This window comes from Apteryx mantelli, chromosome 4 (assembly GCF_036417845.1).
Source record: "Apteryx mantelli isolate bAptMan1 chromosome 4, bAptMan1.hap1, whole genome shotgun sequence".
Lineage (NCBI taxonomy): Eukaryota > Metazoa > Chordata > Aves > Apterygiformes > Apterygidae > Apteryx > Apteryx mantelli.
Genome location: NC_089981.1, coordinates 37,925,483 through 37,939,905, shown reverse-complemented (window position 1 = coordinate 37,939,905; position 14,423 = coordinate 37,925,483). Strand labels below are relative to the sequence as shown.

Genomic DNA, 14,423 nt, shown 5'->3' with positions numbered 1-14,423 from the left:
CCAGGTGCTGGCATTTGTAGCTGAGGAGATGCAATAAAGCTTTTTTGCTCTATTATGTTTCTGGCACAGCTGTTGTGAGAAAATCCTGCACGGTGAACATAATGAATAGCAGTTTCATTGAGAACTGCTGCCAAAATCTTAAGTGTGACTCCTCTGGTGGGACTTTTTTGTTACATCCCTTATCCACTGTCTGTAATTCTATCATTTAAGAACTTCAGTGTCCACTGGCACATGGGGAATGCTATCTTAATGTTATAGGTAAACGCGACAAATTGACAACCACTCGGGCCGGGTTGCATAAACTCCAATTTAATAGAATAATTGAGCAAGTCACAAGTAAGCAAAACAGCGCTGGGCGGCCGGGGAGTCTCCTGCTCCACCAACGGCGCGCGCGATCCCCCCCCCCCCCCCCCCCCCAGTCTCCTTATATGCGATTCCAGCCCCGGGTATATGTGGCACTTCCTGTAACTTCTGCGGTTGCGCCGGCTGTTGCTAGGGGGTCTTCTTCAGCCTTCTGGTGGTCGTGGGGATGAAGGCTGGAGTCTTCCTCTGCGTTGTGTGTGGTGACCCTCAGGTCATGCATATATTTTACAATTGTGTGACCTCGCCATTGCCATATTAGGCTATCTAAACTAACATCGCCGCCTCGCTGGCTCCACTTAATTATCTCAGGCGGGGTACATGCCCTCATTACAGGATGTTGTGGTTTAGCCCGTAATTAGCGCCTAGTTTCATCGTAAAATCACTTCCCGATTTGATGTAACAAACTAGCACCTATCACATTAATCTTTTATTAACAACTTCTAGAAGGTAGCCCTCAAAAACAAGCTCAAAATGTGAGGCCTCAAGATGGTGGGGAAATTCAGAGCTGGATTCAAAGCTTTGCATGTTTCTTCAAATTTGTGCATCATCACAGCAGCTGGTGCAAATCCCAGTGTAGTAGGGATGTCTAGAATATAAGTCTAACTTCCTGTCCTGGTATCCCTCATATATTTGCTGTCATGAGCCTCCTTACATATGGGATTCTTTCTAAGCTGTTTCTGTTACTAAAGAGTGTCCATAGAAATCAGCTTGTTTCAAAATCTTAGTTCTTTCTAGTAAGCTTACAGCCTACATGATGGCTGACTCAATCATTTGAGGCAACCAGTGTTCACAGTATGCCTGCTTTACTGAATCTTCTGACTGATACAGTTACAAACTAAATCATCAGGTTTTGAATCTATATCACTATAGCAAAACATCTGTGATTGTTACTTTAAAAGCGCAAGCTGATCTGCCTTAATTAACATTGCTCTCAAGGAGATAGTGTGTCATCGTGACTGGGACGGAAATGGTCGACTTCCTGATCCTGCAGGTTGCATGTGAAATTCTTTTTGAAGCTGAGGAGCTGTACCTTGAAGAGCAGAGGGGAAGCAGTTCACAGGTGCAGGTGATAATTACCAGAATTTCCATTATCTTGATGACCCTGCTCTTTCTGGCTTGCTTCTTCACATAAGCAGGAGTTGGAGTTGTGCAGAAGCCCTAGAGCAATGTAACGGGTGGTGAGAAGCCTGGTGGCTGATGTTCCTTTTCTCATCTTCTGTGAGAGTCCAAGCAAATCATTCCTTGTCCGCGACCTCTCTCTCGCTTCTTCCTGTTGGACAAACCTGTGTGGAAAGGAGATGTGCACTGTTCTTTCCTAGAATCATGCAATTTGCTTTTCAGTAAGATTTTAATTGTCTTCATATTTGGCTTTTGGCATTACACTCTAGGAAACAGAGTTACAAATCCTTCCTTGCAACTGTAATAACATAGTAATTTACTGAATGTGTGTGTTTTGGGTTTTTTTTTTTAAGGAAATACACTGAAAGGTGATGCTTTCACAAGTATCCAGATGAAAGAAGACACAAGAAGAATATTGATTATCAGCAGACTGGAAATACAAGTTGTGAAATTTAGCAGCTCCGAAGTATAATCAAAAATGCGACTTCTGGGTTGAAAACGCCCCGGAAGCACACTGCGTTGTGCAAGTGAAAGACTCTGAGAAGTGTTGCATATAGCGGTTTCTAATCTAAGCACAGCACAAAGACGCGGGACCGTAAGGATCTATTTGAACAACCCCCAATTAGATGCGCTCGCTGGCAGCGCCCGAGCACCGCGGTGAGGCTGCCCCGGGGCGGGGGGGGGGCAGGGCAGGCCCCGCCCCCCTCCAGCCGCGCGGTGGCCTCAGCCCATGGGTTGAGCGCGCCGCACCAATGCGGCGGCGCGGCGGGGGCGGGGCTGGGCAGCGCGCGGCGGGGATTGGGCAGGGCGGTGGGGCGGGGGCGAGGGCGGAGGCGGTGCGGGCGAGCGGCCCCGCGGGCGGCTCGGCGCAGGCGCGGCTCCGCGGCGCGGCGGGGCCGGGCGCGGGGGACGAGGAGGAGGAGAGTGGCCGCGGGCTGCGCTTAATAGGTGCGTGTTTCACCGCGAGCCATGCTGGGCCTCGGCGGGGGAGGACAAAGTGTAGCTGGAAGGTAGCTTTTTGTGGTAAATCTGATAAGCATCTCCTGGTTCTGGAGCCTGCTGCTAACTTCCTCCGCTCTTTTTTTTCTCCACCCTCATGATATTCCCCCGGACGTTTGTGTTTGGTATACAGAGCCTAGGGTATAGGAAAGCGTCGTCATTTTTGCTGATGGGAATCTGCTGAATTAGCCCCGGTAACCAGCTGCAGTGTTCGTCTGGTATGCAAAATATTTGATTTTATACAGTATTGTATTTCACCTAGGAGATCTTGTTTTAAATCTATATTGAAAAATGTTAGTCCATCGTGTTTTTATAGGAAAAAAAATCTGATGATGGGTTTTTGTTACTCTTATTTAATCACAATTCCATTTCAGTATTTCCAGAGCATGCTGATGAAAAACATCAAACAACTGTGAAATATTGATGCTTGAAAGGACTCTACTTTGTATGAAACTGAACCTATGAACTGTGTATTAAATACGTGGCTTGGGTACTGAAAGGAAAGAGAGCACTTCAGAGTGAACTGACTGGTTGGCATGGTCTTACTTTTAACACAGTATTTCATTGTTAAACTTTGAAATTTGGATTCAGATGAAGAGTATGTCTCTGGATTTTTCTGTGCAGGTGACTTTTAAATTGTGAATTTTGCTTCAGGCTCTTGTTAAGAAGCTGACTAGGAGTTAGGAAAGCAATGTGTTAGGAGTGTCCTGAACCTATTAAAGTTTAGAGGGGTAACAGGAACCTTGTATATAAAGAAGCTTCAATAGCTAATAAGTGTTTAACATGTGAGTAAGATTTTAGTAGGAGTCATAATTCGGAAACATTAGCGGGCGTTTAAGATTTGTGGAAAAACTTCTGAACCGGGAGAGGCTCTCGGCTGCCAGCACCAGGGCGGAGCTGTCAGGGGAAGGCTCTAGGCAAGCGCTCATTCGAAGCACCTTGCAGAAAGGTGAAACTTACTGGCAGTTACTGATCTTTAAACAGGTGGAATATGTGGATCCCGCATGCGCTCTGACTCAGTACCAGCCTTTCTCATTACCAAGTTCACAGTTTTAGTAATGGGATGATTGTCATGTTTCTGCACTGTTTGGTAGGATTAATGGTAAAGTGGGTGCGTATGAGCCTCCACAAAATCCCGTGTGCTGCCAGCAGCAGACAGGCTTTTTACAAGTGCTCAACAGCCTGAGCAGAGTTCAAGTCCAATATGCTGAGCTCTGCAGAATAACCAGTCTGTTTCATTACTTAAGAGCCTAAAAGAAAGTTGAACCCCGATGACCAGGACTCAATTTTATGGCTCTTCCATCTACTCTCTGATAATTTGCTAGGGTCTCTGTGCTGGATCTCTTATGTCCCCTTCCTCAATAGGACTGGCAAATGAGAAATGTCATGGGGAATCCGTGGAAATAGTCAAAACTTGGCTGGACAAGGCTCTGAGCAACCTGATCTATGCTGGCCCTGCTTCGAGCAGGGGTGAAGTTGGACTAAATGATTTCCAGGGTCTTATCCAATCTAAACTATTCTGATTCTGTTATTTCCTGAATGAGAGCCTTTCTGTCTCTGCAGAATTCTTACTGGTGCTGTAACTGTTTCCAGTATGAATTTGTGGTGCTATGTAAAGCTAAACTAACAAAAATTACTGGAGTAAGGTCCCACACTCCTAACCTTGGTACAGTAAATCTCCTGCCTTTCCTGTACTTATACATGCTTATCTTTAGATTGATTCATTACTTGCATTAGAAACCTTGTTGTGAAGGTGTTGATACCTGGAAAAATGTAGACTTCTGGCTCAAATCCAAGCCCAGCTTTTTACCTTTGACAGTATTTTAAAAATCTTTCTGCTGAAAAACAGGTTACTGGTTAATATTTCTACTTGTGATTATGAAAATAGTAAGTTATGTAAGCTTCCTGCACCCCAGGTATCTTCTTGCATTACTTCTTTAGGATTTCTGCCTCATCAAGTTAGTGAGGGGGGGCATTGTGTTGCTTTTCCGATTACTTCCGAAAATAAGCATTTTAATTCAAATGTATGATGGGGAGGAGATTTATACAGAACGTGCTATATATTTTGAATGTGAGGATGGCGCATTATCCTTGTGGTTGGCCTGATCCTGTTTGAGATCTTTCTATTTTGGCATCCAGGCATTTTCCTCTTTCTTAATATGTTGTATTGTCATTTCTGCTTCAGTGGAAATAAGAGCAGGTTTTGGGTTTTAGTTATCAAAGACTGAAAACCTACAAAACTAACAACTGTTAGCAAATTCCCTTCTGAATAGTAAACTACAATATTCCATGTGGCTTAGAATCCATATCTTCCCATAACACAAAAACAAAATTTAGGAAAAAGATTTTTCTCTTTTTCTTTTGGTAGAGGGATTACCAAATGTTCAGATTATGGGATGATAATGATCCCTAAGAAAAGAAATATTTGGGCAAAGCACAAAAAAAAAAAAAACTGTAATGCATGTTCCACAGAGAATTAGGTGTTACCTAGTATGTCATTCTCAATTCTGACTCATTTCTGATACAGATGGGATTATAGCTGTCATCTTGTTTTCTTCAATGTAGCTAGTGTGTATTAAGCAAGGGATCTAGGGAAAATATGTAGTTAGGCAAGATCCAATACACGTGATATTACAGCAGTAGCAATTACTCTGGGAAAGGCAATTCATTGCAGACCCTCATTTTCAGAGGTTTATAAGAATGTGGCAGAACACTTCCCCCTCCCTCCCTTTGCATCTCATGTATAAGTAACAAGCCATGTATTGTACAGTATGACTTAAAAGACGTTTCCAGTTAGCACCAAGTTTAATGGAGTACTTTGACATCAATGGTTTGGTAATGTTTTGCTGAATATAAGATTGTAAGAGTTTGGGTGTTTTTTTTCCTTCCTAACCCCTTCTCGAATTTCCTGTAATCAGAAGGCCATAAAATAGTTTCTAATAACTTTTAATTGTGATTCTCTTCAGTCAAACTGAAAGAATTACTGAGAACCAGCTGGAGTAATACCACAAATATTTTCTTTCATAGAGGGAAGCATGGCAGCCCTTCAGGAGAAAAGATCTTCTGAAGAAAGAAAACACAAAAGTGTCCAAAATGGTGCTGAAACATCTCAAGGACAGTGGGGAAGAGCATGGTGAGAGAAGTTGATAACCCTAATTAGTCGCTGTATTTCAGACTGGTTCACACCTACTCTTGTGGTTGCCACTTTCCTGTTAAACTTGACTCTATTAATAAAAGATGGTTGCATTGATCTTCCATAGAATGAGTTGTAGTAAGAGATGCCATTTACAGCAGGTTGTAAACAGTAATGTAAAACATTGCCTTGCTTTGCCTTTCATGTGCTAGTGTGTTGACACTTTCATTGTTTTGTTGAGTGGCATAATGTTGTAATGCCTTGTTACTCCTCAGCTGGAAGAGAAATTCGTGTTAAAGTCTAATTTTTTTTTGCCAGCTTGTTTTGATTGAATATGCTTATCTTTTAAAGAGATACTTAGAAGCAAGGCAAAGAAGGTATCTTTGTTTAGGTATCTCAAACCACCTACCAGCGCCCAGTTGCATAAAACAACTTTTTTTTGCCAGAAGGCTTGGGTTAAAACACACTTCTGCTTGCATAAAGGAAAACTCATCATAAAAATCAGCAACGTTTGTTGTTCTTCAAAAGCGTAACAAAATATTTGCTCAGAGTTATAAAGCAGACATCCATCTGTGGTCTTGCCAGCTGACATCTCCTGCTGTAGTAAGATTTATGACCCATATTCTTGTCCTCAAAGTATTGTGCAAATATTACAGTATTGTATTGCAACTGGAAACTGAGATGTGCATTTTTATATTGCTTGCCACTACAGACAGTGTGTGGTAGAGCAAGTTCAATTTCTGGCTGTCCAGAGTCTGTCTTTTCTGTGTGTCCAAGCTTCGCTCAATATGCTTGTGACTCTATTACCACCTCTAACTGAACCCTTTACAAATTATACCCCCAATTACTGTCTTGATGTATTTGATGGCAATAATAGTCTGATTTTGGGGGGGTGGGGTGGGAGGGGAGAGATGTTGTCTATTCTGTTGCACTGATTCACTAGCATAGATTTATAACAGTTTTCGTAAAGTATTTTAACATGTAACTGTTTGACCCAAAGAAATTTGTGCCTTCAGAATATTTCCAGTTTTCACCTGGTTAGTCTAAAAGGTCCACTGAAAAAATCTGTCTGTCTTAATCAGACCCATTGTTCCAACTGAAAGTTGGAAAATAAATGTTCTGTTTTGGATTACAGGGAAGTAGACTGGTTTTCTTTGGCAAGCATCCTTTTCCTGCTCATGTTTGCACCACTCATTGTATATTACTTCATAATGTCCTGTGACCAGTACCAGTGCTCCCTGATCAATCCACTTGTTGACTTGCTCATGGGGAATACACATCTGTCTGACATCTGGAACAAAACTCCTACACTGACATACAAGGCTGCTGGCATCTATATCCTTTGGGTCACTTTCCAGGTATGCTGTTGAGTCATGATGTAGATGGTAGTGGCTCTTTCTTTAAAACCAGCTGTTCAATTAGTCCTTTTTTATGAAAGATAAGGGAATGTCACACTGGCTTTTATTCTTTGATGTTTCTTATTTTACATGGCTTTTTGGAATCCAAACAAAGCTCAGGCCCAAATATTCCTTTGCTGTCAGAGTACACTGTTCTAGTACGATGGATGTCAGTTGCTGTAGAGCTGTAAGCAGCAGTACTGAATAAAGGTAGGACAGTGTGCGTGTGTTTGTGTGTTCAAGCACGCACATGCATCTGTGCTTGAGAGGAAACAAGGGTAGAACTAACTCGAATTATATGGAATTTTTAGGTAATTGAAACATAATCTGTCGGATGTCAATGATATCAATCCAGCAAAAAATGCCAAGAGGTTATGTGATCCTCAAATGGTTGGGGTACCAGTTTTACTCTTCCTGTGAAGAAAGTTTGCTTCACAAGCAGTTTTTTGTTACCTAGTATGATATAACACTGTGCTTAAACACTGTGCCCAGCAATGAGTAGGAAAATGTGCAGCCAGATGCATGCCAATATTGCTTGCTCCCATAGCTACTCTGTGGTCTGAGCATTTTACACAAATGTAAAGTCAGATAGCATAGAAGAATGAGTTCTAGAAGAGTCCTTGATGGAAAATAGTTATTAAGAAAAAGCAAGAATAATAACAAAAATATCCATTTATATTAATTAAATACATGAAAAATTTTATATACTAACGCTGCAGAAGGGGTAGAATTTTCTGTAGACAGAATATAAAAGGACATTGATATATGAAGTATCTTCAAACTTACCAAACTTCTCCCATTTTTACCAATTTGCCAAGCAACTTGCATATAATACCGATTAACTTCAGAATTAAAGGATAACAACCTGAAGCTAGTTAGCAAATTTTCCCTCCACCCTGCAAAGGAAGAATGATAACTGTATGTGAGGTACCTAAAGGGTAAAAAAAATGGCTTAGTAGCTTGGATGCATTACTAGTCTAAAAGCACATCAGTTATATCTTGCAATATTTGCTTAACCAATGCTTAATTGAAACTGCTGAGTATTATCTTTGGTATGTGTGTGAAGGCAACAGTGCTCTTTGGGTTTGTCTAGTTTCTCACTGTTAATAAGTTCTCTCTCTTTTAGGTGATTTTGTATGTCTTCATTCCTGATTTCTGCCATAAGTTTCTTCCTGGATATGTTGGAGGTATACAGGAAGGTGCTGTTACTCCTGCTGGTAAGGTATTCCTTAGAATATACCCACACTATATGCTTATTTTTAAATGATAGTATTCCTCTACTTAAAATGTTTAAATAACCCATATATATCTGGAGGAAACATGGACATAAATGTCTTCACCTTTCTTATGTTTACTTCAAACCAAAAAAAACAAAAAAAAACCCTTCATCTTTGAGAATAACTTACAGAATTTCTGTTTCTTAGTGTTGGTAAAAATACTGATCATGCAAGTAGGTGATTAATTCATCCTTAAGTAAAATATGGCTAGTACCACTCCAGCAATGGTGGAAAAATTCGGACTGATAATTTTGGAGCTTAAGATCAGTGGGGGACTATTGCTAGTATTTTGCAATGCAGCTACACCTACTCAAGCTAATGTAACCTATGAGACTCAAGCTAAAAAAACTGCCTTGAACTAAGTGTACAGAGAGTAACTTGAGACCTTGGTCAGTTTTAGCAGAGATGCCAAATCTGCTATTTGCAAAAAGAGAGTGAAGAAAAAAGCACAGTCTAACATAGCCTGGTGGTTACACCAGAGTATAATGAAACCTTTGTGAAGGTGCCATGTGAGAAATATATTTGGGAGGGTGAAATTCAAGGGAAGCGGGGAGAACTTGCTCATTTATTGAGCACTTGATTGAGCTTTCTGGGTGAAAAGCTGTACTAGTGTGATATCATGGTAACATTCAGGGTTTTGTGTTTTTTTTCTTCACTTCTTAGGTGTAGTAAATAAGTATGAAATCAATGGACTTCAGGCTTGGATCATTACCCATGTGATTTGGTTTGCAAATGCCTGTTACTTCCACTGCTTCTCACCTACCATAATTTTTGACAATTGGATTCCTCTTCTGTGGTGTGCCAACATCCTGGGATATGTAGTTTCCACATTTGCAATGATTAAAGGCTACTTTTTTCCTAGTAATGCTAAAGACTGGTATGTGGTTTTTAATAATGAGAGAATACTAGGAAATCTGACATATACATTGAATGCTGCACAGAATAGTAATGAAAGAACGTATGTTATTGACACAGATAGGTAGACCAAGGTAGGACTGTGGTTCTTTACTTCATTTGCACCATCGACTGTGTTTCCTGCTGCATGTCATGTGATTGTGGAAGCCTCAGTGTCATGGATACATCCATTCTTATCCGAGACTAAGGATAAGGTTATAGTTAGGTGGTTCACAAGTAATACTGAGTGTAAAATAGAATGCTTTTGAAGCTAAAATTTATCTTTACTAATGTAATACTTTGGATCAATTTGTCCAATGCAAACATGACCTGATTTTATGATTTTTATTACCCTTACATTAAGTGCCTTGGGAAATCAAGTGAAATATATAGACAGAAGAGCAATTACCTGAACTTGTGTATAACTGCATTAACTTGTAATCTCTTATGCTTTCCAGCAAATTCACTGGCAACTTTTTTTATGACTACATGATGGGGATTGAATTTAACCCTCGAATAGGAAAGTGGTTTGATTTCAAGCTCTTCTTCAATGGGCGCCCTGGTATTGTAGCCTGGACTCTAATTAACCTTTCCTATGCTGCTAAACAACAGGAGCTGCATGGTAAAGTAACCAACTCCATGATCCTTGTCAATGTCCTTCAGGTAAATTTGGAGGAGGAAAATAAGAAACCAAATTGTAAATAAACTAGTATTGAAGTAGAAAAACTCCCTGCATTGGAATTGAACTTACACTATTTTTCTTGGATTAAACAACCTCATTCAGTGATGGTGCACTGGGACTTGTTTCTTTGGGAGCTTGTACTCATTCAGAGTGCACTGACAATGCTCTAGTGCACTCATTCATAGTGCTACCAGTCATATGGTCCTGCCTGCATCAGCAGATTTCACTATAAGCTTAAATTAAGAGAAGTTTTTCTGAACCTGCATTCTAGAAACAGGTATAGCCTGATCTAGAATCTAAAGAGAACAATGGCAAAACTTTGTGACTTCAGTTGGAGCAAGATTGGGGCAGTTTTTTTCTAAAGGTAGCACTACATCTAGCTCCACTTCTTTAATGTGAGGAGGGCATAACTATTGATCTCTCCACACCTAAAAATTGCTAGTCAGGTTCTGTACATTCCCCTGAAAGAGACCCCAAGTAATAAATGGAGATAATAGTTTGGATTTACTCATTCACATGTGCAAATGGGGGTCCTCTTGATAGAAGCTCTATTCTCACTCTTGGTATGCATGACACTCCAAGTTGAAGAGAGTCAGGGGTGGTCAGATGCAGGCTCATTTCCTGAGTGGTGTGTCCTTACAGTAGCACATGGAGAATATTTGCATTAGTTATCTTGGTTAATATTGCTTTGCATTAGTTATTACTGCTTTAGCTATATAGATGTAGTTTAGCTCTTCCTTCTCTGTGTGATATGTTCCTCTTAATACCTTATTTTTGAGGTGGTAAAATAAAAACACAGGTCAGTTTTGAGAGCTTACCACAAGACAGCACGGAAAGATTAAGTTGATGGTTTTAAACAGGATGACTGGTGACAATGCTCTGTTATTAAGCAGAATCATTCTCTTTCAGGGTATTTATGTTTTGGACTTCTTCTGGAATGAATCCTGGTATTTGAAAACCATCGATATCTGCCACGATCATTTTGGATGGTACTTGGGCTGGGGAGACTGTGTTTGGTTACCATACCTCTATACTCTGCAGGTAAAAATATGGTACAATAAGTGTTTGGGCTAAAAGGGAAGAAACTTTTCATAAACATTCTCCCCAGCACTTTTATTTGCATCTTAAGTTGCTTCTAGACATTTTGAAAATAAGCAACCATTACAACATCCTGTGTGGGGAACAATTCACCTGTAGGAGGGCCTGCTGTCCCAACATGCAGTTGACATCTTTTCTTCTTCTTCTCCTCCTCCTCTTTTGTGCCCCTTTCTGTCACTGTCTGTCATGTCTGTATATTTTTTCTAAATCCTTTTGGTCTCTTTTTTGTATCCCTTTACGATTCTTTTCTTCTGCTGTGTTTGGTATGCATCCTCACTACTTTTCCCTCATTATTGTTCCCACATTAAAAAATGTGATTTTTGGAAAGGGAGAGGGAATACAGGATGCAGAATTTTTTGAAAAATCTCCATGGTTTTACTGGTACAGTGGATCTTCCTATTCTTTCTACTCATCTATTTTGGGTCGCTGTAGGTCAAGGAATCCAAGTCTGGCATCCTGAGCATGCGCTCAGGGTTGAGAAAAGATGTATTTGAAGTAAATCACTGATTGTCTCTTTTCTACTCCCTAGGGTTTATATTTGGTTTACCATCCTGTCCAGCTTGGCACAGCTAATGCTGTAGGGATCTTGATATTGGGATTGGCTGGCTATTATATCTTCAGAGTGACCAACCACCAGAAAGATCTCTTTCGACGTACAAATGGAAACTGCAAGATATGGGGAAAGAAGCCGGAATATATTGAGTGCTCCTACACGTCCGTGGATGGGACAAAGTACTACAGCAAACTGATGACCTCTGGCTTCTGGGGATGGGCTCGCCATTTCAATTACACAGGAGATTTGATGGGCTCCCTAGCCTACTGCCTGACTTGTGGGTTTGTGCATATTTTGCCTTATTTCTACATTGTTTATATGGCTATTCTGCTAACCCACCGTTGCATTAGGGATGAACACCGTTGTTTCAGCAAATACGGGAAGGATTGGAAGCGCTATACTACTAAAGTGCCTTACCGGCTAATACCAGGAATATTTTAAGACTAACGCAGAATTCAGGGGAAACAAAAAAGAAATTTTTTTTGGATACAAAAAGAGCTTATGCGCACAGTTAAACCAACAAAACCAGTTGTGTAGGAAACTCTTAATGCTCTGGAGGAGAAAAGGTAGCTGGACAGCAATTCTTCATGTACTTAAAGAACATGTTTCTAGTAACCAGTCACGCTGTATGTAAAGTAAATGAGGCACTGAAATAGCCTGATCTTTTTATAAGACTGTTTTACCTGGTCCTTTTTTTTTTTTCCTTCCCCCCCCCCTCTCAAAATTAACTTGGAATCGAAGAAAAGTTGCATGTATTCATATTCCTGAAATCTCTCCTATGCTGGGAGGAGGCTTTACTGTTCAGAGTAGGAGGGTTCTCGAACTGGTTTCCAGTGAGATAGGAGTGGAGGAAAACAGGTGCTTGATCTGTTCATGAAAGCAGTTATGCAACATGGTTATGCACAGGTTATGCCCAGGTTATGCCTGTGACAGTCATGATCTACAGTTAGTAACTCTCAAAAGAAGGCTGTGGTGTTTGTCGCTTTTCAAGAGGTTAACTAGGGAAATACTGAACCTGATCCTAAACTGGTGCTGCAGGAAGACTGGTATAAGCTAATAGAAATACTGCCGAAAGCTGATGTAAATTGGTATAGCTGAATACTTATATTTGTTTACAGCACTTGAGAGCTTGGTCCATGACCAAGTGAGCAGTATTTGATACTGAAACCAACTTGCTTTGCAACGGTACTGAGCATGCATTGAATTCTTTTATGTGGATAGAAAACTTGGTCCCCTATCATTTTTGCCTAAAATCATATTTGTAAAACTTTAAGAAATAAATGCCTGGTTTCATGACTGAAAAGAACCCTCCTTTTTTTCTTTTTATTTTTCTTTTTTTCCTATCACATAGTTATCTTTTAAAGTTGCAGGATTCAAAGCTCTTCAAAGAATGCAGCCCCAAAGAGCTGATTCAACAATGGATAAAGGAGAAACAAATAGAAAAGACACACAGATTTCTCACACATAAATACACAGCTAGCTTTTACAGTAAGTAGATAATTGTGTCAACTGGTTTCTTGTAGGAGTTGCAGAATGTTCATGGGAGCTCTGACTGAGGTGTGTTGGTGGGTATGTGTTTTAGTTTTGTTGCTGTACTCCCTGGAAGGATAGGTTTGCCAGAAAAAGTCTCTCTCAAAACCCAGAAGATAAATGCATTGTGTCATTTGGCTTTGTTTCGGAGCTGGATGCATAAGTGTGTATAGTTCTTCTAAACCTAACTGTAGTGTCACTACCATCTGTAGACCTCATAACTATTTTATCACCATTTTGCAGATAATGATTTCAATACAAGACACTATTGTTCCTGAGAGCATCTTCATGGAGCTGGGAGGAGCTACATCTGATAACTCTTCCAATTCCTTACCAGAACGCAGATGTTGCGTGTTAGAAATACCCTGCTGCTCACCATGTTGCTGTGTCAGCAGAACGGGCAACCTAGTTTTGTGATTCTGAATGGTCCTGAGGCACAAAAAGGATGTGAGCCTGCACACACTACAGTCTGAGGCCTGTGGGTCTTGGGCGAGGGGTGCAGTACTTGGGGATCAGCCAAGTTTATCTAGTGGTGTGGATGTGTTCAGAGAAAGAGAATGCAAAGACATGAAAGCCTTGGATCTGTGAGCTTTTCTAGATAAGTGGTAGCAGTATTTCAATAAAATAATTAGCAGCAATTTCCACTCTCAAATCCCAAAGTATTCCCATGGAATAAAAAGCTGTTTAGGTGAGTCTGGTAAAAAGCTGGTTACAAACTTCATAATGTCATTATGTTGCCAGACACTGTTTAAAACCCACATGTTTAAGCACACTGAATTGATAATGCAACTGGCAGTGCTAAACCTGATGGATGTATTCAGAGTTACAGTCATATTGGTGCTTACACAGGTACAATTCAGTTTTTCTGTGTGTGACCCTTGTGCATTAATCTTACCATAAGGTAGGTGTTCTAGGGCCTGCGTGTTGCTTTAGGGATTTTTTAGCGTTTCAGATAAGTAATGCAGTGCAATAACAGCTCTTACAAATACTTAACATCAAAGATCACTGTACCTCATCTTCCTGCATCTTCTGATTTCACCTGCACTTCCACTTCAGAGAGGGCAACACCATTTTCTCGCCCATCAGAAGCGAAAAGCAGAATCTCTTCTATGTAGCACCCTGTACAAAATGCAGCGACTTTGCAGTCTGTGAGCTGGAAACCTCAGCAATTGGTACCAGGTGGGCTGTTGCAATTTAATGATGCTTTTGGAGATGTTTGTGCCTATAAACTTGTTTGAAGTAGCCTATCTGAAGTGGTACCTTAGAAGGAAGAATTACTGCGACAATGATGACACCCTGGCAATAGATGTTTTGCTGTGATAGAACATTCAAACTTTGTACTCCTATTAATGAAAAGAACTAATACAAATACTGAAAG

At 40.6% G+C, this 14,423-nt stretch overlaps 1 protein-coding gene across 5 annotated transcripts; it reads left to right on the top strand.

Moving 5' to 3' along the window:
• The first annotated feature begins 2,073 nt into the window (after positions 1 to 2,073).
• DHCR7 (7-dehydrocholesterol reductase) lies at positions 2,074 to 12,821 on the top strand. Of its 5 annotated transcripts, none has more exons than XM_067296258.1 (9): positions 2,074 to 2,139; positions 2,615 to 2,699; positions 5,509 to 5,614; positions 6,750 to 6,972; positions 8,138 to 8,228; positions 8,952 to 9,165; positions 9,641 to 9,845; positions 10,774 to 10,905; positions 11,492 to 12,821. In XM_067296258.1, the coding sequence occupies exons 3-9, from the start codon at positions 5,517 to 5,519 to the stop codon at positions 11,954 to 11,956; spliced, it is 1,428 nt and encodes a 475-aa protein (XP_067152359.1). In that variant the 5' UTR covers positions 2,074 to 2,139; positions 2,615 to 2,699; positions 5,509 to 5,516; the 3' UTR covers positions 11,957 to 12,821. The 5 variants fall into 5 exon arrangements, with proteins under 5 accessions (XP_067152359.1, XP_067152358.1, XP_067152360.1 ...); XM_067296257.1 differs by lacking the exon at positions 2,074 to 2,139 and adding an exon at positions 2,345 to 2,430; XM_067296254.1 differs by lacking the exon at positions 2,074 to 2,139 and adding an exon at positions 2,411 to 2,492.
• The last annotated feature ends 1,602 nt before the right edge of the window (positions 12,822 to 14,423 follow it).